General features: G+C 54.3%; 8 protein-coding genes across 8 annotated transcripts; 5 read left to right on the top strand and 3 right to left on the bottom strand.

The window, feature by feature from the left end:
- Window positions 1-307: 307 nt before the first annotated feature.
- BO95DRAFT_455004 (cytochrome P450) lies at window positions 308-2,150 on the top strand (the record flags this gene model as incomplete). Its single annotated transcript, XM_025588296.1, has 5 exons — window positions 308-536; window positions 616-803; window positions 857-981; window positions 1,075-1,951; window positions 2,028-2,150. 5 exons carry the CDS (start codon window positions 308-310, stop codon window positions 2,148-2,150), a joined length of 1,542 nt encoding a protein of 513 aa, XP_025440019.1.
- Window positions 2,151-3,295: 1,145 nt separating this feature from the next.
- Window positions 3,296-4,741, bottom strand: BO95DRAFT_368478 (SDR family oxidoreductase; the record flags this gene model as incomplete). Its single annotated transcript, XM_025582831.1, has 4 exons — window positions 3,296-3,874; window positions 3,978-4,160; window positions 4,219-4,346; window positions 4,438-4,741. 4 exons carry the CDS (start codon window positions 4,739-4,741, stop codon window positions 3,296-3,298), a joined length of 1,194 nt encoding a protein of 397 aa, XP_025440018.1.
- A 2,030-nt stretch (window positions 4,742-6,771) lies between these two features.
- BO95DRAFT_465885 (uncharacterized protein) lies at window positions 6,772-8,185 on the bottom strand (the record flags this gene model as incomplete). The annotated part of the gene is made up of 6 exons (XM_025589171.1): window positions 6,772-7,124; window positions 7,190-7,251; window positions 7,310-7,689; window positions 7,752-7,822; window positions 7,886-7,922; window positions 7,988-8,185. 6 exons carry the CDS (start codon window positions 8,183-8,185, stop codon window positions 6,772-6,774), a joined length of 1,101 nt encoding a protein of 366 aa, XP_025440017.1.
- A 1,071-nt stretch (window positions 8,186-9,256) lies between these two features.
- On the top strand, window positions 9,257-11,592 carry BO95DRAFT_433940 (trichothecene efflux pump; the record flags this gene model as incomplete). The annotated part of the gene is made up of 10 exons (XM_025585123.1): window positions 9,257-9,421; window positions 9,474-9,507; window positions 9,581-9,633; window positions 9,693-10,194; window positions 10,244-10,336; window positions 10,396-10,510; window positions 10,574-10,640; window positions 10,695-10,859; window positions 10,949-11,090; window positions 11,183-11,592. 10 exons carry the CDS (start codon window positions 9,257-9,259, stop codon window positions 11,590-11,592), a joined length of 1,746 nt encoding a protein of 581 aa, XP_025440016.1.
- Window positions 11,593-12,435: 843 nt separating this feature from the next.
- BO95DRAFT_418553 (MFS general substrate transporter) lies at window positions 12,436-14,772 on the top strand. Its single transcript, XM_025584464.1, has 5 exons — window positions 12,436-12,961; window positions 13,014-13,274; window positions 13,372-13,927; window positions 14,043-14,309; window positions 14,407-14,772. Exons 1-5 carry the CDS (start codon window positions 12,809-12,811, stop codon window positions 14,703-14,705), a joined length of 1,536 nt encoding a protein of 511 aa, XP_025440015.1. The 5' UTR covers window positions 12,436-12,808; the 3' UTR covers window positions 14,706-14,772.
- A 458-nt stretch (window positions 14,773-15,230) lies between these two features.
- On the bottom strand, window positions 15,231-16,560 carry BO95DRAFT_445070 (Zn(II)2Cys6 transcription factor domain-containing protein). Its single transcript, XM_025587054.1, has 3 exons — window positions 15,875-16,560; window positions 15,672-15,783; window positions 15,231-15,599 (listed from the first exon to the last, which is right to left on the bottom strand). The coding sequence occupies exons 1-3, from the start codon at window positions 16,345-16,347 to the stop codon at window positions 15,588-15,590; spliced, it is 597 nt and encodes a 198-aa protein (XP_025440014.1). The 5' UTR covers window positions 16,348-16,560; the 3' UTR covers window positions 15,231-15,587.
- A 4,948-nt stretch (window positions 16,561-21,508) lies between these two features.
- Window positions 21,509-23,330, top strand: BO95DRAFT_454999 (uncharacterized protein; the record flags this gene model as incomplete). Its single annotated transcript, XM_025588295.1, has 7 exons — window positions 21,509-21,806; window positions 21,842-22,010; window positions 22,191-22,280; window positions 22,326-22,461; window positions 22,489-22,674; window positions 22,738-22,883; window positions 23,063-23,330. The coding sequence occupies 7 exons, from the start codon at window positions 21,509-21,511 to the stop codon at window positions 23,328-23,330; spliced, it is 1,293 nt and encodes a 430-aa protein (XP_025440013.1).
- Window positions 23,331-24,242: 912 nt separating this feature from the next.
- BO95DRAFT_433935 (uncharacterized protein) lies at window positions 24,243-25,585 on the top strand (the record flags this gene model as incomplete). The annotated part of the gene is made up of 2 exons (XM_025585122.1): window positions 24,243-24,408; window positions 24,480-25,585. 2 exons carry the CDS (start codon window positions 24,243-24,245, stop codon window positions 25,583-25,585), a joined length of 1,272 nt encoding a protein of 423 aa, XP_025440012.1.
- Window positions 25,586-26,106: the final 521 nt, after the last annotated feature.

The raw sequence follows: 26,106 nt of genomic DNA, 5'->3' as shown, positions 1-26,106 counted from the left end.
CAATCTCCGTGGCTCGGCTGAGGGGACGCTTGGAGGCCTTTGTCGGTGGTCGGCACGGGGGCCGGACTGCACGTTGTCCACTGCGCCAGCTCGTGCCAATGAGATGCAAATTCTTTATGCACGACGACAATGATTTGCCCTCTTACCCACACCGGATCATCTCTAGTTGAGGCCCCTTACTGGACGACCGATCAGCAGGAGGGACAAAGGATAGTGCTTGGTCGGTGTGAGGTCAGGCAACGGTCGCATTCTTAAGAGCCTACCTCTCCAGCACCTGCGACTCGCATGCCTCATTCAATCGACAGCCATGGGTCTGGAGAACGTTTTGTCGCAGCTTACCCTGGCCCGGGTGGCCGGGGGTCTGCTTGCCTATGTCGTGCTGCAATTCGTCTACCAGATCATCTACTACCGCTTCTTCCATCCGCTCGCCAAGTTCCCCGGGCCTTTCTGGGGCAGCGTCACTCGCCTTTGGATCGCATGGCACAACCTGCGTGAAACGGAGCTGCAGACCTGCTCTGAGTTGACGAAGAAATATGGTACCAATTCGACCCCGTCGATCGAGAGAGCGATGTTACCCAAGGCAGCACATCTAACGCTGACATCCGTCCCCCTCAGGCCCCGTTGTCCGCATTACCCCGACACTGCTGCTGGTCAGCGACCCGACAAAGCTGCCGGACATCTACCACCGCCAGGCCGACAAGACCGGCCACTACATCACGGGCTCCTTCGGGGAGACCGAGTCGCTGTTCAACATGCGCTCGCACAAGACGCACTCCTCGTTTCGCAAGCACATTGCCGGCCCGGTACGCTTCCCTGCCGCTTTCCCGCGCGAAATCCCGACTGACGCCCGCTGCAGTACAGCTTCAGCAACGTGAAGAAGATGGAGCCGTTGATCGACCTCCGTTTGCAAGAGTGGCTGGACAAGCTGGACGAGAAGTTCGCCAGCACGGGGACAGTCTTTGACTTTGCCTGGTGGGCCGTGTACGTTGCCCTCAACCCTGCCCTATACCGTTCTCTCTTCCACCTAAACACACTCCCCACCTGTCTAGCCTCTCACTAACTCGAATTGAACAGCTACATGGCCTACGACATCATCAGCGAAGTCGGCTTCGGCGCCCCCTTCGGTTTCGTCTCCCAAGCCCACGACGTCGGCGGCCTAATCCAAGGCTTCCACGACGGGCTACCGGCCTTCGGTCTTCTCGCGCGCCTGCACCCCTTCACCAGCTGGGTGAAAACAACCTTCCTGAAAAAGTACCTCGTGGCGACCCCCTCCGACCCGTCGGGGGTGGGCGTGCTCATGCGTTTCCGCGACACACTCATCGACCAGCGCCTACGCGACCTGGCGGAGAAGAAGGACATCGGACGGGTCGACCTGCTGCAGACCTTCCTTGAGGCGCGCACGGAGGACAATCAACCGCTGGACATGGAGTACATCAAAGCGGAGGTGCTGCTCGTGCTGCTGGCGGGGGCCGACACGACGGGTACCGTCTTCCAGGCGCTGGTGCACAACCTCCTCACCCACAAGGCCGTGTACGCGCGCATGATGGCCGAGATCGACGCCGCGGTCGCCCGGGGCGTTTTTGCGAACGGCCAAACCCCGCAATACGCCGATATCCTCGACCACCTCCCTTACTACGTGGCCTGTGTCCGCGAGACAATCCGGTTGAATCCCCCCGCGCCGAATATCTTCCCGCGCTACGTGGCGGAGCCCGGGATCGAGCTGTATGGGAGGTTTGTGCCGGCCGGGACGGAGATCTCGGGGAATCCGTGGATCATGCACCGCGATCAGAAGGTGTTTGGGGAGGATGCGGAGGTGTTTAGGCCGGAACGGTGGTTGGATGCGGAGAAGGCGAAGGTGTTGAATAAGTATATCTTTACCTTTGGGTATGGGGCCCGCGTGTGTTTGGGACGGGATATCGCGATGATGGAGTTGTTTAAGGGGCCTTTGCAGGTATGTTTCCTTCTTTCCTTGGCTTGAGTTGGTGAGAAGTGTGGTGGTTGGACTGACTGTTGGTTGTTGGGTCTAGTTCTTCCGGTATTATACCCCCCATGTCGTCAAGGACAAGCCGTCGGCCAAGTTTGTGATCCAGGGTGGAGTGGGCCATTGGGAGGACATGTGGTTGACGATTGAGAGGCGGGAGGCGGCGTGAAGGGCTTAGGGAGGGAGACGCACTTTGTTAGATGTGTAGAGTGATGATGCTTGGGACAATATGATGAGGTGTATGAACTACACCACACTTTTTATTGCACAATCTTGAAAGAGCAGAGCCTGAGAACATTGAGACTCGCTGATCGGGCGGCCATCTGCGAGTATAATAGCACTCGTATCACTTTTACTAGACTTGACTGTCTTCAGCATCACCGCTTGAATGGAGCTTTAGACATGAGAACCACAACTCGTTCTTGGAAGGAAAGATCTGGGGACCCCTGCTGGGTAACCTATGTTGTGTTCCTGGTGAAGGCAACAGTCAACCGACAGCCAAGTTCGGAGATTTCTCTTCGAGTAGTACGTGTCGAACCTACTGGATCAATATCTTCTGTTAGAATCATATCTCCAAACTCGCAAGTGGTGTGTCCGTTCTGTCAAGACTACTATCACAGATCCAGTCAGATGACGTTACCAGCGCGAGCAATGCACGTCAAGTCCCACAAATCTGCCCCATGGTTGCATTTAGTATCAAGAATCTACGCTATTTACACCACGAAGCGCTTCTTATGCTCTACGATCTGGAAGTTAGGAGTTTCAGATGCTGTTGTTGGCGCTTGGACTATGCAAAATATATTTAACCGCGGAAGGCTACCACTACCCCACGCAGGAGCAGGATAATGAGTGACAAGACATCACGCTGGCCGCATCGCAGTGTTACAAGGCACAGATCGAGTCCCATACTCGATATGAAAGGGACTGATGTTAGCATATGCCCAAGAGTTGCATGCAATACAAAAGATAATACTAAGCAGTTTCAGGCATTATGTGGCTGAACTTCACTCACAGGAAATACTTCCGGGGTAAGGTTACGTCGACTAGACAAAATAGAATTATGTTTGCAGGGGTCTAGATAAGACCAGCATACTCTACCAGGTGTAAATTCACACCCGAACCTGAAGAAGATATTCTACACCACCACTATCTCGGAACGTGACGGGAAAATCCAAAACCCATGAATATGACCATCATCATATAGACATAACCTCCGTAGCCATTTCTCAAAGCAAACCCCCTCAACCAACACAATCCTCATTCTCGGAGCGAATCACACCCCGCCACCCCTTGTATACAACCCAGAGAAGCACCTCAAAATAACAACCCCATCGCCCCAACCCTCTCAAACGCGCGATGCCACGACTCCTCCACCCCCAACTCCTCCACGAATCCAACCCCCCTCGCCCGCGTCAGATCAAACTCGCGATCGAAATCCATCAACCTCAGACTCCCCATCCGCGCCCCGGTATTATGCATACTCCGATCAATCACCTCCTCCTTGAGCCCCTTCTCGCGACACAGCGCCTGCACCGTACCCCAATGCTTCTCCATGAACTGCGTCGGGTGCAGCACCGCGGGGTCGGGCCCGACCCCTTCCAACCCAAAGTACCGCGCCAGCGCCGGCCAGCGCTCCGACCAGGCGACGGGCCGCGCGCTGTCGGCGATGTTGAACGCCTTGCCGTGGACGTTGTCGCGGGGCTGCAGGGAGGCGTGCAGGCAGAAGCGCGCGATGATGTCTTGGTTGGAGTCGGTGGATGTCAGCGACCAGGTGGTGTCGTTGCCGGGGAAGGGGATCTTGGCCGCGCCGCCGTGGATGTGTCGGTATAGGCTCAGGTAGATCCCCATGGTTTGAGCCATGCAGTTTGCGTTCCCGAAAGGGGCGACTCCTACCTATTATTTCCGGGGGTGTTAGTTCGTGGAGGGGGGAAGTTGTGGGGGATGAGATGGAGTGAGGGGAGTGGAGGGTGCACGGGGGCTGACAAGTGACACATACAATCACGTCCGGGCGCACTTCACACCACGACCATTGTTTGCCCGCGCTGAGCTTCTGCAGGAGATCGACTTCGTGGTAGTAGAACAGGTCCTTGGCGTATTCGGCCGGCACGCGGGGCAGGTCCTCGCTCAGCGGGGTCTGTCCGCGGAAGGGGAATTTCTCCAGGAGGTAGACGCCGTATGCCTGCGCGGATTAGACACGATGATGTTGAATGAGGGCTGAGAGCGGTGGTGTACCGTACCTTTGTACCGGTGATCAGCGTCACGAACGACAGCTTAGGAGAGAGCGTCTCCAAGGTCTGCACGGCCGCGCGCAACATCTCCTTGTTCAGGCGGCATTCTTCGGCGGCGTTGTCGCTGGCGCGGTAGGCTGGCGATGGACAGAGTCTATGTCAGTGGATGATGCGATATTCCGATCAACAGTTGAGAGCACAGCCGGGGTAGCTGAGGATTATACACACCCGCATAATACACATGGCTGATCGTCTCAACCGCAGGGATCTTCTCGCGCAACGTGGCGGCCAGCGCCTGATCGTCGCCGGCTAGCAGGTCCACGCCCGAGACAATCTGCAAACGATCATCGGAGGGCCATTGGGCCTCTGCCGGATTGAACGCACGGTTCGCAACGGCGGTCACCCTGCTGAACGTCCCGGGCGCTGGGTAGTCGGAGAGCAGCTGGTTGACCAGCGCCCAGCCGTTGATGCCAGAGCACCCGAAGACGATCGCGTGGTGGCCCTGATTGGTGTCTTGGTGCTGTTCCTGCATGATGATGGGCTACGTGTGTTTAGTGTGGTTGAGTGAGAGGAAACTTCTGGGGAGAGGAAGTCTAGTCGCCTTGCGACGGGGACTGCTGTGGTCCTTACATTATGGAGTCGGCTCATGCATGCCACGCATGGCATTCAGGGGTCTGCCACGCTGGCTATTCCGTCACTATGCAAGGAACGATGGACATAAGTCTGCAGGATATTCGAACATTTCGCCGGCTAATTCCGACCCATTCTCCTTCCGCTGCTCGTCTGAGTCAGATAACGAATGCTAGATGGATGCAAGTTGCCGTGCTTCACTGAGACTATCGACTTTCGACGCAGTAGTTTAGCCTGCGAACGAGAAAGTCTCCCACCTTACGGAGTAGTGACCACACAAAACCACCGCCGCTCGGCCATCCGCCACCGTCCACCGTCCACTGGCCACTGGCCACTGGCGTCAGGCAATTTGCAGTGGAGCCCAGCGGACGGGCGGCCATTACCGCGGATGAGTCCAGAAATCCCCCGAAAAAGAACGACCTGGCTGCGTTGGGTGGATAACGCGATCGGTCGAAAGTTCGGGTCCGATGTGGTAGTGCCACTGTGGACATACTCAAAAATTTTCTAATTCTTTTCCGTCTTTCGTCTAGCCCGCCGAAGAGTGGTCGTTGAAGTTGCGTTGTTGACTTTAGGCGTTTAGGGTTCCGGGTGTCATTCCTCCTTTAGTGGCGCAAGATAAGATTTCTCGGCTGGGCTTAAGGACTCGGTTTAGATTCTTCACACAATTCCGACAGTTGGGATAGTTAGTACAAATAAATGAGTCTTTTTCTTAGTCTATAGGCAATAAGCATCTTATTGTCTTTCTAGACAGGGGTGTGAAGGCTGTTATAGTGAAAGCGCGGCGTATCTGAGGATAATACCCTGGCCAGTCGGACTAGAGAAAAACACCGAACGACAGCCGACAGATTGCAATGGCGTGTGTCGCCAGTCACGAATGTAACCCTGGCCAAGCCAGCCCAGGACAATAACGTGCTAGGTGTCTGAAACATACAGCAGAGAAATTACAGTATTGATCGCAGCAGAACCAATCATTTTGCCGTGTGCCGGTAAATCACCAACGCGGAGAGTATCCGAGGTAAGAAGTGCTTCATCCGCAAAACAAAAGAGCTGAAGGGACAGACTCCCAACTTGCATCAAACCATCGATGGTCCCCTCCTCCTGCAATTATGGAGCGGGTGAAAAAGAATCTGATGGGTTGGTGGGATGGAGCGAGTGGAGCCGCCGCCCTTGGGCTAATTTCCACCCGGCGGGCCGTCGACCCTATCCATGGCCACACATTTTATAGTCGCCGACAATATTTCCTCCGTCTGGAACTAGCGCTGCGCTGCAGTCTTAGTGTCGGATGGATTTTTTTTTCTGGTCATTGATGAAGCTGACGACAAGAAAACCCAAGAATGCAAGAATATGCAGTACGGTTGGAACGCCCAATCATGTCGGACATCCTCATGCGAGGTTATCAACACGCAGACAGACCGGACAGTGTGCTGGCCACCCCCGGCCGTCCAACGATGGCTTGCGCGTCCAAGTAAGTCACCCGGCCACATCAGGGGCTTGGTCGGCAGGATCAAATATCTTAGCTCATATTTTCATCCTTTCCACCTATTAGAGACCGAATCTGAACAAAAGACGGGCCATTCCTTCTTGTCCCAATTACAGCCGTCTCTTGGCATAAGCTTAGATTAGCTTACCCATCCACCCACTCTACTCAACCCTACAATGCATCAAACCCACCAACCAAGGAAGCTAATTAAATTGAATCATGGAGACAATCAGAACGGGTAAAGAGCCCGGACGGCCTTCAACCCCCTTCCGATGCTACTTGTATGTATCCGATCCAGAACCGAGTTGGGTAAAGGATCTGCCGTTCTTCCGTGGCATAGCAGCAAGACAGGCGTGGCATTATGGTCGTAAGAGCGAAGATCTCATAGAGACACGGTGGGAACAAAGGAAAATTATGTTTTAGTGTAGGTGGGTAAGTAAGGGGAGTGAGGCTCAATCACTCTGGTTGACGCTGACATGCGTCGTGATCTGGATGCCCGCGTGCACCGGGAAGATGCGCTCTTCCGACCCATTCAAGCTGGCCTCGATGTCTGCCCGACTCTGGCCCGTTACAGTATCCAGCTTGATGCTCTGATGCGCCAGCGACCGTCCATGCGTGGTGCGGCGGCCCGAGGTGCCATACATGCGCGATCGACCCGTCGAGTCGCCCTTGCTGGAGAGACCGAGCAGACGCTGCAGGGCGGGGAATCGGAAGGAGATGAGACTCTTGAAACTAGGAATGCACGCGATGAAGATGGCCACCGCCACCTCCACACTGGACCAGTTGAGTGGGTTCACCAGCGTCCCTACCCTCGTACATTAGATGCGTGTCAATCAAAAGTGGATGGCCCAGGGGGAGGGGCACACTTACACGTGTGGTCCAGCGAGAAATTACTGATATAAGTCGCCCGGATGATACTCGTCACGGAGACCCTGCAGCTTTGATTAGCAGGCTTCTTTGAGAGCGCGGCGGGGAACAGGGGCCTCGTACAGAACTCCCAGCCCAAACATGAACACCAACCCCGCGCGTTTACCGCGGGTCATATTCAGCCGCACCAGTTTGGGAATCGGGAGGGCGAAAATAGCCAGGTCGGTCGCCAGACGGATTCCAAACGAGATGTAGTAGAATGCCGTCAGAGAGAGACATTCCCCCTTGACCACGCCCTGCGAATCCCAGGCTTTATGGATGGGCGTGCATTGGAACACCACCACCAGACACTCTTCGGTTGTTTCGGCCACGAGCAGGGCTGTCAGGCACCAGCAGATAATGCGGAAGGTTTTGCCCGGAAAGATCTGGAGGTACAGGATACAGAAGGAGCATTTGACGGTGCCCAAGGCGATGAGGTAGGCGATCATGGTGGCGAAGTCCAGCTGGAATTCGATGATCACGTTAGTGCATGCTATGCATGTATCAGGGATCAGTATCTGCAGACCTTGAGGAACATCTCCAGGGTTTCATTGTCGTGGATTGTCTCGATGTGTTTTCCAAAGCCATAGTTGGTCACTACATTCCGAGTATCAGTACCCTCTTCTAGATGGTGTGGAGGCAGAATAGAGAATAACGCACTCAATATACACAGGATGCATAGCGCAAGTGTAAACACCTAGATAACGAACCGCTGGATTAGTCTAGAGCACCGATCCCTCGTATCATAGACGGGAGACCTACCCAGCTCACTATACACAGATAGTCATCTGCCCCCAGTCCGGAAAGATATTGGGTCCGCACGAATACACGCACCAGCACCCCAATGCTCGCAATCACGATGAGCACCGTGTTGCAGACGATGATCGACGGGACTGCTGAGGCATTGAGGTTGACCGATGAATCGGACGAAGACTGCTCCCTGAAGATCAAATCGTCCATGACAACCGGCCGTGCTGGGCAAGAAACGAGCAGAAGCAGACGCAAAAAGATCGAAACTAAGGGCCTACATGAAGCATGCAGTAGTAGTAGCAACAAGGCAGTAAAGACGTCCTTCTTGGCCTTTCTATCTTAATTATTATGCCCAGGGGTGGACGGAATTACAAGGAGGGTCTTTTGCCACTACCCTTATTCTCCGGGACTATACCGCAATCTCGGCGAAGGCAGCCCTTCCTTCGGCCCAGTCACGATGACAAAAGAATTCATTCAATGGTGTGGGAAAACCTCGAGTCGGTACTTGCCTACTAGTCAGTTCCTCGCCTCCGTCGGTTCTGCAAACGAGCAAGCCACACGTGGAATCTCTGTAAATTGCCGTTCCGAGCTGCAGAACAGTTGATAAATTTCACTTTTTCTGTCTTTTTCTTGCTGAATTTCTTATTTGCTCATTTCCCCTCCATGGCATGCAACAAATCCAAAACAGAGCACTCTAGATCGATCGTGGGGCGACTGGATTGGCTGATGTTGGGTTAAGTCATTCGCCGACTCCGGCTCCACCTGAACTACTGCGGGCCCTTCCCAATATCGCGCAAGGACCGTCGCCGACTTGTTGTCAAGATGAACGAACCCTAAGCGGCCGTCTGCTTCCCCTCTCTTGTCATGACTGTTGCCCCCTCTCTTATCCTGATTCCCCACCCACACACCACCCAGGTGCGTATCTTCTACTCACAGGCCAGACTAGGCATTGCATGTTTGACTCTTGGTATGCCGTACAAGGCTCGTTGGCCGTGCCTACCAGTTTCGCGTGCCAGTAGTCTCTCATAGTCCCAGTCGTAGTGGTAATCTAGACTACGGAGATGAGATGGTTTGACACTCCAGTCCGGTTTGATGACTTTCTAGCGCCTTTTCGCCTCGTGGCCGTCGCCTCTGCCCTGCATATGGCCATGCTGGGTCTACTTTAACTATCTGCATTTCCTGCAGCTCAGGAACCTCTCTTCCGTTTTACCCACTTCACACCTCTGTGCCTGCGACTTCTCCTCTGTTAAAGGATCCCAGCCTTTGACCTTGAGGTGCACCATGGCGGACGAGAAGACTCCCCAGCCCGTCGAGGGCTCCATCCAGTCCAAGGGTGTCGACCTGGACCAGCTGCCGACGGGATACTACCGCAGCCCCAACTTTATCGGCTCGGTGGTTGCCGTTTGTTTGATGGCCATCAGTCTGTACCTGGGATATGTCTTGCCAGTGCGTTTCTCTGCGTACTTGGTTCAATTCTGGCTTGCTGACTCGCAGATAGGTCAACAGCTTGACTGCGATCAACCGAGATCTCGGTAAGTCCCCATCGCCTCCTGAACGGGGCCGATCTGAGTGGCATCCGCTGATCGTCTCTCCTTGCGCGCACAGGGCCGGACCCCAACTATAGCATGATCTCAACGGTCTTTACGTTAATCTCCGGAGTACGTCGATCCTTTTTCTGCCTGTATGCCATCCTTCGTACTGATGGTCGTGTGTTTAGGTCGGATTGCTGCTGGTCGGCCGTCTGGGCGATATCTTCGGTCGTCGGTACATCCTCATCGGCGGCCAGCTGCTGGGACTTGTTGGGGCGATTGTATGCGCGACCGCAAAGAATGTCCCGACCGTGATCGGCGGGAGTGTGCTGTGTGGTCTGGCTGCTGCAGTACAGTTGACCTTCACCTTTGTGATTGCTGAGCTGGTGCCCAACCGGGCTCGTCCTGCGGTCAACGCCAGCATCTTCATCACCACCCTCCCCTTTTCCGCCTTCGGATCCATCATTGCCAGCGACTTCGTCGCTCACACCGCCGCCTCGTGGCGCTGGACGTATTACCTGAACATGATCACCTGTGGCCTGTCGATCATCCTGCTGGTGCTCTTCTACTTCCCCCCTGGTTGGGATCAGAAGCGCGGCGGGCAGAGCCGCCTCGACGGTCTGAAGAAGTTCGACTGGATCGGGTTCGTGCTCTACGCCGCCGGTGTTGTTCTGGTGCTGTTGGGACTCTGTATGTGCTGTCTGGTCCATTTCCTTTGACCCAGCTGACGAGTAGATAGCCTGGGGTGGTACCTCGTATGCGTGGTCCTCTGCCCACGTCGTTGCCGTGCTGGTCGTCGGCTTCGTGTCGATCATCGTCTTTGTTCTCTACGGTATGTCCTTTGCATGTGCAGCCACCCAAGCACGCACGCAGGTACTAATACGACCGCAGAAATCTACGCACCCCTGGAGCAGCCCCTGCTCCCCATGTCGCTGCTGCGCAACCCCGGCTACGCGGCGACGGTGTGTTCTGCCCTGGTCGGCAACATGGTCTACTTCTCCATGAGGTAAGCGCGCGAGCATCAGGTCCGTCAATGCCGTCGTGGCTTCAGCCCTAACCGAAGCGACAGTCTCCTGTGGCCCGAGGCCGTCCTCTACCTCTTCACCACCAACACCATCAAAGCCGGCTGGCTTTCCGTAAGTTCGGTGTTTTTGTGCCTTGGCTAGTGCGATCGCTAACGAGCGCTGCAGATCACCACCGGAGTCGGCGTCATCGTCGGTGAAATCGCCGCCGGGATTCTCATGAAGCCCCTCGGCTTCACCAAGTACCAGCTCATCGCGTCCACCGTGATCATCACTGCGTTCTCCGGTGCCCTGGCGGCAATCAACCAGCACCACCAGGCCTACGGTATTGCTGTACGTACCTCATTCGCCTCAATACCTTTCCCTTCATCTTAAGAACCCACCTCTACCACACAATGCAGTCCCGCTAACGCAACCACCAGTTCACCGCAATCGGCGGCTTCGCAGTCGGCTACCTCGAGCTGATCACCCTGATCATGTGTCCCCTATACTGCAAACCGGAGGACATTGGTCTAGCCAGCGGCTTCCTCGGCTCCGCCAAGCAGATCTTCGGCACTATCGCCAGTGAGTGTTCCCTTGCCCATGCCCTCATTCCCAGTACCCCACCACCACCACCACCACCCCCCAAGTCTAAACCCATAACTAACGCACCAAAGCGGCCATCTACGTCGCCATCCTCCAGAACCGGATCACCGCCAACCTACCAACGACCGTCACGCACGCCGCCACCAAGGCTGGCCTCCCCTCGTCCTCCCTCACCGACCTCCTCGAGGCCGTCGCCGCCGGCACCAGCGCCGCCCTGGAGGCCGTGCCCGGCATGACGACCAAGATCCTCGCCGCGGTCGCGGACGCGGAGAAGACGGCGTACGCGATGTCGTTCCGCACGGTCTTCTGCGTGAGCATTGCGTTCGGTGGTTTGTCGATCATCGCGTCGCTGTTCTCCCGGGAGGTGGACACGAGGTTGGATGGGGGGGTTGCGGCTAAGTTGCAGGGAAAGGGGGAGGGTCAGTCGCCGTCGCATCAGGTGTGGGAGACAAAGGGGGTGGCGGATGAGGAGGCGCGTTAAAATTATTTTTCTGTTTTGGTGTAATGATGGTTGATGTTGAGGTGGAGGTGGTGAAGAATGCGGATGCATTGGTGCGGTGTCAGTGACGCTTTTTTTTTGGGTTTGATGCGATTGATCTACGTTGAAGATTTAATGGGGTCATGAAGTTAATTTATGAATGGTTATGAGTGAGATTTGTTTTGTAGGTGCTGGGATTGTTGTCTGCTTGGAGAGATGTGCTCGCTAGACCGAGAGTGATGTCTTGGTTGACTCGCGCCAGTTTCGGATGTCAACTGGCACGAGTGACGTGCCGTAGGTTAAGCAGCAGCAGCTATATTAAATTGGCACCCGGCCACCAGCAATAGTGGCCGGGTCACGTGCCCCCAAGAAGCTTGACCCTTCAAGCCTTAGTGCCTCAGGCAGCAAACTGTCAACCCCACCAAAAGTCGGTGTGAAGTCAAGCAATCAAGGTCTACCTACTAACCTAGTAAGTGAAGACTCAGCAGACCTCTACCTGGGATTCACCAAGCTTGACAGGGTGCAAATAACCCCTGGTACCTGGCACGACCTACGCCCCTTGCGTGCTGTGGTACCTGCAGCGGCCGTCCCAATCTCAGCACGTTGGAATCAAAACCTTCTCCTCTGCCCCCACAGACTTTGATTAGGCTAAACTGATTATTAGAGTCACTGGCCAGCTGAGAAATGGCTTCATGGTGATGAAATGCGGGGGATCTCGCCAAGATGCTTATCTCTTGGCACCGGCAGATGCTGATCCGTTCGGCTTTCAAAATGCGGGGAAGTCGCCGACAACCTCGTGTTCGCCGGAGGGGCAGAGGAGGAATGCTGGTGTATCCATGGTTGAGGCGAGGAACAAGAAAAGAAACAGTAGAAGCAGCAGAAGAAGCATTTGTGGGTTGCATTCCAATCACTGCCGTGGCGAGGCTGAAAACTGAGCTGCAGAAGTTTATTGGGCGGCAGTGAATGAAAGCAGCAGTGATTCTCTCAGACCCATGATATGAGTAAAGCAGAAGACGCAAGGGACCAGTAGATCATTGACAAGGATTACTCAGCCCCCGCACGGCATTACCCCGAGATGATCGCTTCCCAACCGTACGGGGTAGCTTGACTCCGCGCAAGATTTCCTCCAGCTGGCTTTCTGGCTCTTTCCCTGCTCTTCCTCTTTCGCATCCTTGTCGCAAACCACCTCACTCCCTCTACAACCCCCCGTCTCAATCCAATGGACACCAAAGAAATGGGCGCCCAACCTCCAGCTCCCGACGAGCAAACCCCCGGGTTCCACGACCCGGAGATCACCAAACCCACCGCCGAACACCTGCACGAGATCGACGATCCGGACGCTGGTCTGAGCGAGGCAGAGAAAGCCAATATCGTATGTATCGTGCTTGCAGTTGGGAACGTGCAATTGACCTCCACACCTGCAGGACCGCCGTCTACTCCGCAAGCTCGACCTGCGCCTCATTCCCTGGCTCTCGTTACTCTACCTGGCCTCGTTCCTCGACCGCACCAACATCGGCAACGCCAAGCTCGACGGACTGCAGCAGGCGCTGGACATGAGCAATGCGCAGTATAACGCCTCGCTGACCGTGTTCTTCGTCTCGTACTCCGTCTTCGAGCCCCTGACCAATGTCCTCCTGAAACGGACGCGGCCGAGCCTGTTCATTCCGACAATAATTGTGCTTTGGGTACGTCTCCCGTGTCATTCCATGGCATCAACGACCCTTTCGAGGTAGGGACGCGAATACAACCAGCCAGTCAGCTGACGTATGCTCCGACCGACAGGGCATCTGCATGACAACCATGGGCCTGGTGCACAACTACGGCGGGCTGATCACGGCGCGATGGTTCCTGGGCCTCGCGGAGGCGGGCCTCTTCCCGGGCATCAGCTACTACCTGTCATGCTGGTACAAACGCTCCGAGTTTGGCATCCGCATGGCGATCTTCTTCTCCGCTGCGGCGCTGGCCGGCTCCTTCGGCGGACTGCTGGCGGCCGCGATCGCCAAGATGGACGGCGTGGGCGGCAAGCAGGGGTGGGCGTGGATCTTTATCCTGGAGGGGCTGGCGACCGTCGTCATCGGGGTGCTCTCGTACTGGCTCGTCTACGACTTCCCGGACCGCGCGGCGTTCCTGAGCGCGGACGAGCGCAAGCGGGTGTTGCGGCGGTTGGCCGCGGATAAGCAGGCGAGTGGGTTGGGCGAGCACGAGTTCAAGACGGCGTACATCTGGGCCAGTCTGAAGGATTCGAAGACGTGGTTGGGGTGTGTGATCTACATGGGGGCCGATGGGGCGTTGTATGCGTTTTCGCTGTTCACACCGACTATCATTAATCAACTGGTGAGTTTACCCTCCTACAGCGGGTTATGGTGGTGCTAACGCTGGGATGTAGGGTATTTCATCCTTCTTCACCTACTCACTGGCTTCAGCTTCAGCTGTTGGGAACTGACCAAAGAAAGGCTACTCCTCCACCCGCGCCCAGCTCCTCAGCGTCCCTCCGTACGCCTGCGCCGCCATCCTGACCGTGAGCATCGGCTACCTCGCCGACCGCACCCGCCAACGCGGCCTGTGCAACATCTGCGTGTCACTGATCGGCATCGCCGGATTCTGTATGCTGCTGGGCTCGAAATCCCCCGGGGTGCAGTACGCGGGTGTCTTCCTCGGCGCCATGGGCATTTACCCCTGCATCGCCAATACGATCTCCTGGGTCAGCAATAATGTGGAGGGTGAGTTCCATCGCTAATAATGCCACTCCATGGCAGCCAGCAGCCCCCCATCACCCTCTGCCATACCGTGTCGGCTGACTGGAACGATAAACACTAGGAGTCTACAAACGCGGTATCACGCTCGGGCTGATGATCGGCTGGGGCAATCTAAATGGCATCGTCTCGTCGAATATCTACCGCAGCGAGGACGCCCCTCGGTTCTATCCGGGACATGGCGTCGTGCTGGGGTATCTGGTGACGTTCCTGTTTGGCGGGTCGGTGACGCAGTATCTTCTGCTGAGGAAAGAGAATCGACGGCGGCTGCGCGGGGAGCGCGATCATCGGTTGGAGGGGTTGGGGACCGAGGAGGTGGAGGTGTTGGGGGATAAGAGGCCGGATTTTATTTACACTTTGTAGAATTTAGGGTATGCTGAACGGTTATCGGGAGGGAATGAGCGTGGTTGAAGTCAGGGTCAGATGCTCCAGGTAGGATGGGAATACATTTGGAATTCACAATGATGCTGTTTGAAGCTGTTGCAGTAAAGTCTCAAAGTTCAATCCATGAAGGGAAAAGTATGTGTAGTGTAGTGCAGTCCTTGCCATGGCTTTGTGGCAATACAGCTATCTCGTCGTGCCGGTTACCACAGCCCCAGAACTTCCCCACGGCCGTCGCTTAAGATAGCCCGGATCATCGAACCGTGCTCTTGGCAATGAGCTTATCTACTGTCCAGCAAAAGCTACGGCTGACGAGCGTGGGGCACCATCTGCTAGGGGATCTGAAATCAGGATTTCTGCAGCAAGTGGGGATCGGAGGGGGGGGCTAATAAGCTTCTTTTAGGTTGTCTCCGGTGGAATGTTGAATAAATGTTATCGGAAAGACTATCTTTTCCGGCTGACTCTCTGCTGTCCTGTACTCTACTGTACTTGTTCAGGTCTGATTGGGGTGTTCCTTATCGGAAGGGTATCTCTATCTGGAATACAAAGGTGAAACAAAAAAAAGGAAAGAAAATCGCCGCTGAGTCGGTCTAGAATCTGTCATGCCAGGATCTTCCTCCCTGGCTGCGCCACGAAAACCTGCCGTGCGACGAAAGAGCAATTGCGTGAGGGTCGTGCGCTGGCAATCGGAGCGAGTCAAATGCCGTCGTCCTTTTCGTGGACAGGCTGAGCTCCTTCAGGGTGTTGGCATGGATTTTCGCCCCATGTTCTCTCCAGAGCTGTCGGGAAATTCGCCGATCCAGTCGTCGAGTAATTGGTTGTCGAGGGATGCAAAGGTCAAGTCAACTTGACGCCCCGTCACCCTTACTTTTCGTACTTCAACCATAGTCCCAATATTAGTCCACGCCAACAAGTCAGGGGAAAATAAAACAAGTAACCAGTAGCTACCTTGAACAGCAGGGCCGAGATATCCTCCGCATCTTCTTTATTGACCCGGGACAGCAGCAGCTCCAGCATCAATCGATACTCATTCGCCTCCGTGACCAGTTGGTCCATCTCCCTGTCAAATGCCAACCCCGAATATTAACCGCGACATCCATGTGATAACTATATCCGAATCTTCATCAGAGAGGGAAGGGGATCATCCCTACCTCTGAATCCGCTCGCGCTTATGGGCCGGGTACCAGCATTGCTTGCCCAACATGGCACACCGCTGGCATTGGTTCTTCTCGCCGGTGCATTTAAATTTCCCCTGTCGACACGAGTTGCACGCCAGCGCGGCTCGGCTCTTCGGGGCGTATCCGCGTCCCGCCTGTCGCGGGATGGGTTTCTTGTTGCGGATTATGGTATGTGAGGGAGGGTTCGGGGTGGTGGTGGGGGTTGTGGTTGTGGTGGAGGTTGAGGTTGAGGTTGAGGTTGGGGTTGAGGTGGTGATGGTCGATTGGGGGAAAGGAAGGGCAAGGGGGAGCGGGGAGGGTTCTTCGGACGATTGGCTTTGTCGTTCAGGCGATGGCTGGGGTTCTGGTTGTTGTCTTGGTAGTTGTCTGATCTCGTCCGTGCTACCCCCCATGCCCACCCATTTGGGCGCTTCGTCAATGTAATTCAGGACTCGAGAGATTTCCATCACGGCCGATCGGGAGGGGAAGATCGATCGTGTGGTAGATGTAGATGTGTAGGCGAAGGGTGGGAAATTATGGGGTAAACCGGTTGGAGGTCAGAGTCAGGTAGATAAGAAAAGCCCACCAACAGCAAAGGTTGGCACTATGGTCTACTTTTGTAGAATAGGCTGAGTGCAAACGGGAACTCATCAAGTGATTATTTCCGTACTTTGCTCAGCGGCAGCAGTAGCAGCAGTATCAGCAGCAGTAGTAAGCTAGTAGCAGCAGCAGCCAAGCCCTTCATTCCTTTACCTTCTAGTTCTGGGCTGAGAGGGACTGTGAAAGATGGTGACGTAGTGGGTTAGGGCTCCCTTGCAGCCAACCACCAAACAGGTTTAAATAGACAGGCGACTGGAGGCCACTCGAGTCCACTGCATTCCACTGTCTCCACCTCACTTTCCCTCCCCTAGACTAGTTGTTGGCTGCTCAAGGCAAGGCAAGTAACTTTGCCGGCCGCTTGGGGCCCCCAGGGCCTCGACCCTCGGTCGGTGCATTTTCCACCCAGTCGACTTGGTTTTTCCTTTGTTTGTGGTTTTGGACCTGTACGTCTGACCAAGCTCAGCTCACCCAGCTAAACCGGATTACCAGGAATTAAGATGGTTCTCAATTCCAGGTTTTTGTTTACTGTTTCTGCAGTACTATGAAGGGAGAAAGACGGTGGTTGTGAACTTGTGAGTGAGACCCTCCTTCACTCTTTGACTACCTAGTAGAACCTCCTTCCCCTCGGGTTGAGCCGAGTAAAGCCGACAGAAACCAACCCAGAATGCTCGCTACCGGAAAAACACCTCAGAGCTCCCTCCCAGCACCTCCGGTGACGTAGGGTAGCAGTGGAAAAGTAAATTAACCCTCTGGCTTTCGGGACTATCTTCCTGGACCTCGAGTCGATGGGTTCCACTTCTTTCCATAGTTCTCGAAAGTCGAACGCATTCAGGGGCATGTGAGCAATTTTTTTTTCTTTTTTCTTTTTCCCTTTCGTGTTGCCTTTGCGCCTTTGCGCCTACGCTCTCCGTCCTCTTACCCCGCCGGTCTGTCGCCTACTTCTTTCTCACTTCTACTAGAGCAAGACATGCACGATTCGTATTTTAGGCGAGACTAGCTAGTGGAGGCGTCTTTGCGGTGTCATCTCCCACACCACCCCCCCCCCCTTCAATAAGAGACCTGTAAATCACGGATTCGATATCCGGGTGGGGGAAAGATGCAGTTTTCCAGCCTGGCCGTGTGGTGCAGTGGGCCTTGGCAGTTTCCGCGATCGGACTTGTGGCTTGAAGGGTGATGAATCATCCTTTCCGTGCCTGTGATACGCGGATCTCCGTCACACCCTCCCAAATACCCTGGATGCCTCGTCTTACTCACATCAGATCGAGATTAGCTTTGCAAAGGGGAGGGGGGGGAATCCCCGGGGGTTTTATGTATCACAGAGTTTCCATGGCAGAAGCACGGCTTTGAATCTGACTTTTGGACTGATTCATCGCACGGGGTTTATGATCCGTACTTATGCTCGAGGGGGGTACCTAGTTTTTGATTCCCCCCCCCCCCCCAAAGAGTAACCTGTAGTGCAGACCGGCTACCAAGATTCTACTCGCATCAAAATCCAGATTCCGGGGCTGGACGGGGGATTGTTGCTGGCCACAAAACAAGGTCTTTCGCAGTGGCCGCTGCAGGGTGGCCGCACATGCATCACAATTAGATCAATCGATGGGGGGGATTCTACCGAGTACCGACCGTACTTTATCCCCGGTTGACGGGTTGCTGTTGGCGGGGATCATTCACAATTGACTTGGGGGTGGAATCCAAGTGACCCCGACCTCGGAGGTGGGGTGTTTCCTTTCGATGTTTTGGTGGAGGGACAGGCTTAACACATTTGTCTGGGTCGGTCGCCGTTCTCTGCTGCACACAGCTCTGATTGAGTCATCTGGGGATCTTGGATTGTCGAGGTGCTACAGAGATTCCCATCAAGTGCACAGCTCACCACTTCAGCAATTATATCTGAGAGCTGATCCGTGGCCGAACATGGGGGAACTCCGGATGCTGGTAGGCTTGCTGCAGAACCTGGGAACTAATTTGATAGCCAACAACGGAGACTGTAAAGTCTCCCGACTATCCCCAAACTTGGACTTGCCTCCAAGCTAGACATATTCCCCCCACCCCGCGTCGAAATTGTGACCAGATGAGGTCAACCTGCTGCGATCGTCCGCCTGTCCTTCGGGTTACCTCAGCCGATATTACGAGATTACCCTTAACCTACGGAGTACTCATAGCAAATTGACACTACATAGTATGTATGTATCAGTCTGGAAACATCATTCCCACCAAATGTCACCAAGACTGATTCTAACAAACCTGCAAAGGTGACATGTCTCACCTCATTGATGGTCGGAGGAGATCGCAACTCCCCTCCTCCCCGCCCCACACCAACCTGAGACCTTCCAGCGGGCCTTCCCCAACAGTCCAAACTCCAATCTCATCCACCCTGCAAGAAGTGGAGTTTCCGGCGAATATTTCCGAGCTGCGGGCTCGCTTAGAAGGGGGTAATTGGCGAAGGATCAACAGTAGAATCTCCCGCGCTTAACGACATAACTACACAAAGGGGCATAAGTTTTTGGTTATCTCCAATGACGGAATGGCGTCCATGCGTGCCGACTGCCGACTAGTTCTGACCATTGAGCACTGACCACTGCGGTAAGCGTGGTTGTCAGCACGGCCAGGTGCAATTGATGTTGTTGCGGATGATGTCAGTTCATTGCTTTGGGTCTTTGGGTGTCTTTGACCTTTACTCAAATTCCTCCAGAATTTTATGGAGTACGTACGGCAATTCAGTTGCCGTTGCTCTCGCAGGCGATGATAGCTTCAGCGCCACCCGTAGGCTAATATATTTCCCGCTCCTGGTTATTGGCCCTGACTTTCACCCTGGAATCCTTTTCCGGGCGTGATGGTTGATTCTGTGTATAGAGGAGCCGCCAGTCTTAGCCTTCTGCTTCACAGGAGGGGAGTCGCCATCGTCACCACTCTCAATTCCCTGACCTGCTTATCATTTGCTGATGCGGTGGGCTTCTAGCTCTATTTTGAAGTTCTTCGTACAACCAAAGAAGCTGATTCAACGTGTTCTTACATGACCTGGATTTGCTAGATAGTGAACCGGGGCAGGCCCTTGTGGACGGTGAATGCCAGGCATTCCCTAGCAGTGATTCAGGTTGAAGGTCTCAGTCATATATGCTTTTTTGGAAAAAGGCTGATACATTTGTTTAACAAAAAGCAATTCAACAGATTCGGAGATTGAATGAGAGCCTTGCTGCATTGCTTTCCTCAACCTGCCAAAGCGGCCCAAACTCATACGTCTCAGTCCCGATATATGTATCCGCGTTGAGTAGTCCGGATCGCAGCACACCTGTACCACTGGATTTTTGTCTTATATGCTCACCCATAGATATGAGCCTCAATTATTACTACAGAGTATACATTGTACGAAAAGCATTCAATAAAAGACGATCTATTCATGGGCTTGCAAAACCGAGTATGTTAGTGCCTGAGGCTGCATCTATACTGCCGTGGTCAGGCACAGGCGGTGAAGGCGACCGGTGGCCGGCACCTGCCATTTTTGGAAATGGTGGCAGGCGCGGGACTCGGTTTCTCTCTCAGTCAACATCACCGTCATCCCATTGAGATTCTCCTCCTCTTCTCGATGAGTTGATTGATACCTAGATTCTCAGCCCCTTGTTGAGTCTCTCCGCGCCGAGTCTTGCTCAATCGGAATTCCCTCCCGTCGCTACCCATTTCCTTCTTGGCCAATGCTTACTTCTTTGTCCGTTCTGTGGCGTCAAATGAACATCGTCAACTCGATTGCACATGCAGTAGTACGCTCATCCCCTCAAATGAAGCGCTTTCTTAGGATGACGCTCCGGGCATGAACGCGCGTCGTTTTCAGCTGAGGGGAAGATTAGAGGGGAATGGCGCGCAACAGACAAACAACCCCGGAGGATGAGAGAATCCACCATCAGACTTTCTCCCTCGACATTATCGTTCTCATTGCGCCTTCCTCCACCCGCGCGATCAGCTTCGAGCCCAACACCGACCGTCGAGTCTTCCCGGCCCCAGAACCTCGCGAGCAACAATGACCGCAATCTCCGAACCCAACGACGAGTACAACCTCCAAGAGGCGTGGGAGCGCGTGTGCCACTCGTTCGCGCAGACCACCAAGGTCGATCTGACGACCGTGCCCAACTACACCATCGAGCAAGTCCTCGAGTGGATCCGTGTCCGGGGAGCGGAGGATCTCGAAAGGAACGCTAAATACAAAGAGGGGAAGGCTGTGATCGACAAGACGCTGGCATTTGTGAAGGTTCTTGGGGGCATTGTTGCGCAGGGCGCGAGCATGGTACGTCCCAGTCGCCCCCGTGCCGAGCTGTTCCGGAAGATCTGTGACGTGTTGGACCGCATGCAGATATACATGCGCCTACCGAGCGACGCGGTGGATGTCGCCCTGCGAAAGATCCTCAACGAGCAGCTGCTCTGTTTTGTGGACATTTGCGCTCTGTCAATTAAGATACTGCAGGTCCATAAAGTCCTCATCCCCCTCAAGGTGTTTGCGTTCAGTGGCGATGAAGGGGTTAGCGCGCAGTTGGCTCGGCTGGCTATCCTTGGGGAACGCGAATCCCAAATGCGCGCGACCCTGGGCTTCGAATCGCAGAAGGCAAGTGAGCTGCGCATTTTGAAAATGCAGAGAAGACCAAGATCATTAGCACTGCTGTGGAACAACTTCTAGATTCCGAGCGAATGAAAGATGTCTTTACTGTGGAGAGCAGGACATTGCATGATCTCGACATCGCTCTCGGCAAGCCAAGTGAAGCGTGGCGTGCTCACCAGGCGACGTTGAGAAGTATATCAAATGAGAGACTTGTAGGGACCGGTGCCTGGCTTTTGGACGATCCGTTTTACACGTTTTGGGCAAGGGTTGACCAAGAATCGTGTTCCATACTCGGCATCGATGGGAGTGAAGGATGCGGGAAGTCCTTCTTAGTAGCGCACATCATCAACCACCTTCGGGCAATTCACTTGAATGACGACGATGGATTGAGACCGATCTCGATTGCCTATCATTTCTTCGGTCATTACACAGAGACGCAGTCGCTGATGCGGGCTCTGAAGATCATTTCGTGGCAAATCGCAAACGCAGACCCCGCATACCGCAAAGACTTGAGCTCTGTCGACATGACAAGCACCAGTGACCTGGAGATCCTCTGGAACCGTTTGTTTGTGAAGTCATACGCGACCGACTCGTGCTTCTTCATGTTGTTAGATGGGCTTGAACAATTAGATAAGGGGGAGGTGGGGCAATTGCTTGCCCTTCTGGTCAAGTTGCACACTACTTCCACAAACTGGGGCAAGTTCCAGCTCCATATCCTCCTGATGGGTCAGGATGAGACTATGAGTTGGATCAGAAGCCATCTTGGGGTAATATATCAGTCATTGGTTTGAAAACCAAGAGCGCCCAAGACATGAAGAAATTCATCGAAAGTCGGGTGGACCGGCTGGATATTTTCGGTGGTTCGTCGGAACAAGTCGTCTCAATACGCCGCGAGACCTTGGAAACCTTGATGCGAGAGGATCAAGGAGACTTCGTCAGCACTGGCTTGTTATTGGACGAAATCAGCACTAAATAACGTCCCGGCGAGATTCGAGACATTTTGGCTCGCTCGAGACAGAATCGCCAGGACACTATAGGAAGGAAGATTGACCGGCTGAATGCAACCCTTGGCAAGGAGGATATCGCCGAACTTAATGAACTTCTCACCTGAGTCATGTTCGCTGCGAGGCCACTTACTCTCGGGGAGCTTGAAAGCGTTTTATCTCTCAAGGGCCGTGAACAATCGCTGAGGCCACTATCGAATGTGATTATTGACCAGTATTCGTCTCTTCTTCGGATTTAAGGCAAACTGAATGGCGCGAGCAAGGAGTTCGACCTCAAGTCCCGTGTACTGTTGGTGTCGGACTCAGTGAGACACTTCCTGGATACACCAGTAAAAGATGGCACGGGCATGGAATCCAAGGTTTGGGATGAGGTTGAGGCAGTCAACGAAAGCGGGGTGTGAATTGTGCGCTGAATCTTGGAGTCCGTCTGCGATGCTAGCCTCTTCCAGAGATTCGGGTTTGAAGACTTTTTTGTGGCAAAGCTAAGCAGAAGCTCTCTCAAGGTCCGTGTTGATGTTGAGAGTGCGCACTGCAAAATCCTCAAGGCTTGCTTGGAGGCTATCTGTTCGCCCGACAAGCCCGAAATGGACTTCCTGCTGGATTATGCAGTTGAACCTTTTCCCTATCACCTGGAGCAGATCGACCTTTCATCAGTGCACCCATAAGACAAGATGTCTATAGGGCCTTATCTGGTGGCACTTTTCGATGATGTGGAGATTATCGAGCGACGGTGGTCGACTGGCTATACGTCTGTGAGCAAATTACGGCAGGTCTGGTTCTACAAGGATACACTAGTCCATACCTCGAGGCCGATCTCGTTCTTCTCTCTGACAACGATCCAGTCAATGATTGGGAAGGCTATATACGTCTTGCCGCCACCTTCGAGCAGTTGGCATGTGGGATGCCACTGTCGCAGCTTGGTCCCTGGTCAGCCCGAATCCCGACTACTCGGACAACCCCCGGAAACCCCGGGGGCCTATGGATATCTTTTGCGAGGGGGGCTGTGGGGCCCACTGGACTCATGCGGATGACCTCTATGTGTGCAAAACTTGCCCAGGTTTGCATTACGACAAAGCCTGCGCGGACGAACTGCGGGCGGGGACGCTCGCAGTGGAGATCCGCAGCCATGATCAAGAGTTACTGCATGTTCCGCCCTATGATCCCATCGCCCAAGCGAGGATCGGCGAAGGCAATGTCCGCGTGGGCGGGGAAGTCCTCAGTGTCAAGGCATGGCTTGAGCGGATTAGACAGGAATGGGGGCTAGAATTGGGAGGCTAGACCCGGCTGCCTTTAGTGATGGCTCTGTCTAGTCCCACTATCTGCTCATGGCAACGGGATCTTTGTCCCTAGCAAGGTTGCAACGGAATGTGAGCAGCTATTGAGGGTAGTTTACCACAGGTCTTGTTCGCCCTACACGACTGGCCCAGTGAATCCGGATAGCTATTACTCGGATGCTCTTTGACTACTAATATTCTGACCAGAGATGCTGTGTCGCGAAGATGACTACTACCTCGTACTCTGATGTTGCTGAGGCTAATTCCAGCCACAGTACAGCCGCTTTTAAGTTATGCACCCAAACGGAGCGGTGGCTTTGGTACCCGCTCAGTCGAAGCAAGTGGCTTAGTCCATAGTCTATTTCCGTGTAGCATCAGCTTAAAATACCTGCTCGTGATTGACCCAAGAGTACTCGAGCAAGCATGGGTTCGTGTTGTTTGGTACGCCGGCGAGCCACTTTTGATCTTTGGTGGTGTCGTATCTCTTCCATGGTTCGGGCCGTGGAGGCACTGCACCCTGTCACTATTTTCGTCCACACAAGCCTTGTGGAATAAGCCTTTCCCGGATATATTGGAGCTTTCGGCGCGAATGGTTTAGGTCGGGAGGGCTCAGCCTGATGCACTGGTGAGTTCATCCATGGTTGGGTGCCGGTCGTCTTTTTGTTTGACGGGCTTCGGGATTGAGCCTCACTGTCTACCATACTGTCAGGAGCATAGCCTCTCTATCTGCGGTAGATATAGCTTGTAGTATGAAGACGAAGTCTATATAAACCTCAAGGGCATCAGACAACATCGACTTGACATCCTCACAACAACAGCAAGTACAACAGCAACATTCAAGTCTGCTCTCGATCGTTCAATCTCCAAACCAAGCCTCTTTGCTACAAAGATCAACCATCACAATGTATGCTTCAGCATCTACTCTCGTCACCGTTGCCTCGTTCGGACTTCTTGCGCGGGCTCTGCCCACCGCTCGCTCGCGCAACGAAGTTCCAATAACGTTCTACGCGGCCGGTGGCGTGCAGCTCACACAGAGCTTTCCCACCGATGGAGCTCCTATCGCCATAAGTACGACTTCCCGTCGCATTACTACTTCGTGTTTGGCCTTCCATGATTGCTAACACTTTTCTTTTCAACAGACAACGGACTGAGCATCTCCCGCATCTCATCCAGCACCCCGGATGTTACATGTGTCTTCAGCGGTATCGACCACAGCAGCACCACTGTCCCAGGCGCCGCGATAGTAGACGTCGGGCCTCCGCAGGCTCAAACCCAGGGCTACTGCTTTGTGAGCTACGCTCCATCATCAACCCCAGCGAGCTCATGGGTACCTTCGCCGTCCGCCACTCCGCCAACCCTGATCCAGCCTGATGACGCGTGGACAATCTGGGTTCAGCCGACAGAGACCCCGTCAGTCTGGCGTCGGTCTAGGCAGGACTTGCCGGCACCAGGCCAGGGCTCCGGCAATGCGCCAGAACTGGAGGTTGAGGATCCACCTACTTTTGCCCAGGAGCCGGAGGAGCCCTCCACTACTACTCCCTCTTCTGAGGAGAGTACCTCGCCGCCTCCTAGTCCTCAGGAACCGGTTATTACGGACTCGATGCCGGGTGATTCGACTGCGCCGTTGACATCCTCGTGCTCGACGACACCTTCCCCTATAGTCACCTGCACTACGACTCCGTCGCCTGTAACATCGTCGACTATGACTCCGTGCCATGAGTGCGAATCTACCACGACACCGTCGGTTGTGACCTCCTGCACTACGACTCCCTTTCCTGTGACCTCGTGCACCACGACTCCCTCACCTGTGGTGCCGCCCACTACGACGCCATGCAACGAGTGCGAGTCTACTCCTACCCCTTGTGTTGACTGCGAACCGACCCCCACTCCATGTGATGACTGCGAGCCGACCCCTACTCCCTGCAAAACCTGCAAAACGACCCCTCCTCCGTGTTCCGAGAATCCTTGCGTCAACACGACCTGCTCCGATGACACCTGCCCTGACGACAACTGCCCTGACGACAACTGCCCTGACGACAACTGCCCTAAGGGACCCTGCACTGATCCATCACCCAACCCAGTTGAGTGCCCCGACGCCGGCTGCCACGAGGACCCCTGCCCCGACGAGAAGTGCCACGACAACAACAAGCGTCCATCATACACCCCATCTGAGCCCTCGGGGGACCACGTCGAGATCACCTTCAACGGAGAGGTCAACGCCGACTTCGCCGAGTTTACTCAGTAATTCCTTGCCTCGACGGGACTGGCCCTTCGATAGTGATTTTGAGAGTCAACCACCGTGAATGATAATGAGGCCAGATCACGGACCTCGGGCGAATCCAGGTAGAGGTTAGGGGGGTTACACTGCTACTTCCATGTTTGGGGATATACGGGTTGAGAGCGCGCTTCTGTGGAGACGAAAGTGTGGACGGAGTCGATTGTCCCTTGCTTTGTGCTTTATTGCTTGGCTACTGCTCATCCTGTGATTATTGACTTTTCTGTGTACATTGTCCTTTCCTTCCTCTTTTCTTGAGTTAGTTTGGCAGTGAGACTTCTACAGCCTTACATCATGGTTTTTACATACAGCACAGTTGCGCAGACAGTCATAGTTTTTCTTGTCCATGCATACATTATTACTACTGCTCACCAATACAATGATGACCGAAATTGTCACTTGTTATCTGGCACCGACTTGATCGCCTCCTTTGTCATGGAAGCTCTGGCCCTGGCATCGGCATGGCATTGGATCTAATCACACTGCTTAGG

Source organism: Aspergillus brunneoviolaceus, assembly GCF_003184695.1.
Source record: "Aspergillus brunneoviolaceus CBS 621.78 unplaced genomic scaffold BO95scaffold_53, whole genome shotgun sequence".
NCBI classification, from domain to species: Eukaryota; Fungi; Ascomycota; class Eurotiomycetes; order Eurotiales; family Aspergillaceae; genus Aspergillus; species Aspergillus brunneoviolaceus.
Note: the sequence above shows the minus strand (reverse complement) of the source record. Positions and strands in the feature narration are given on the sequence as shown.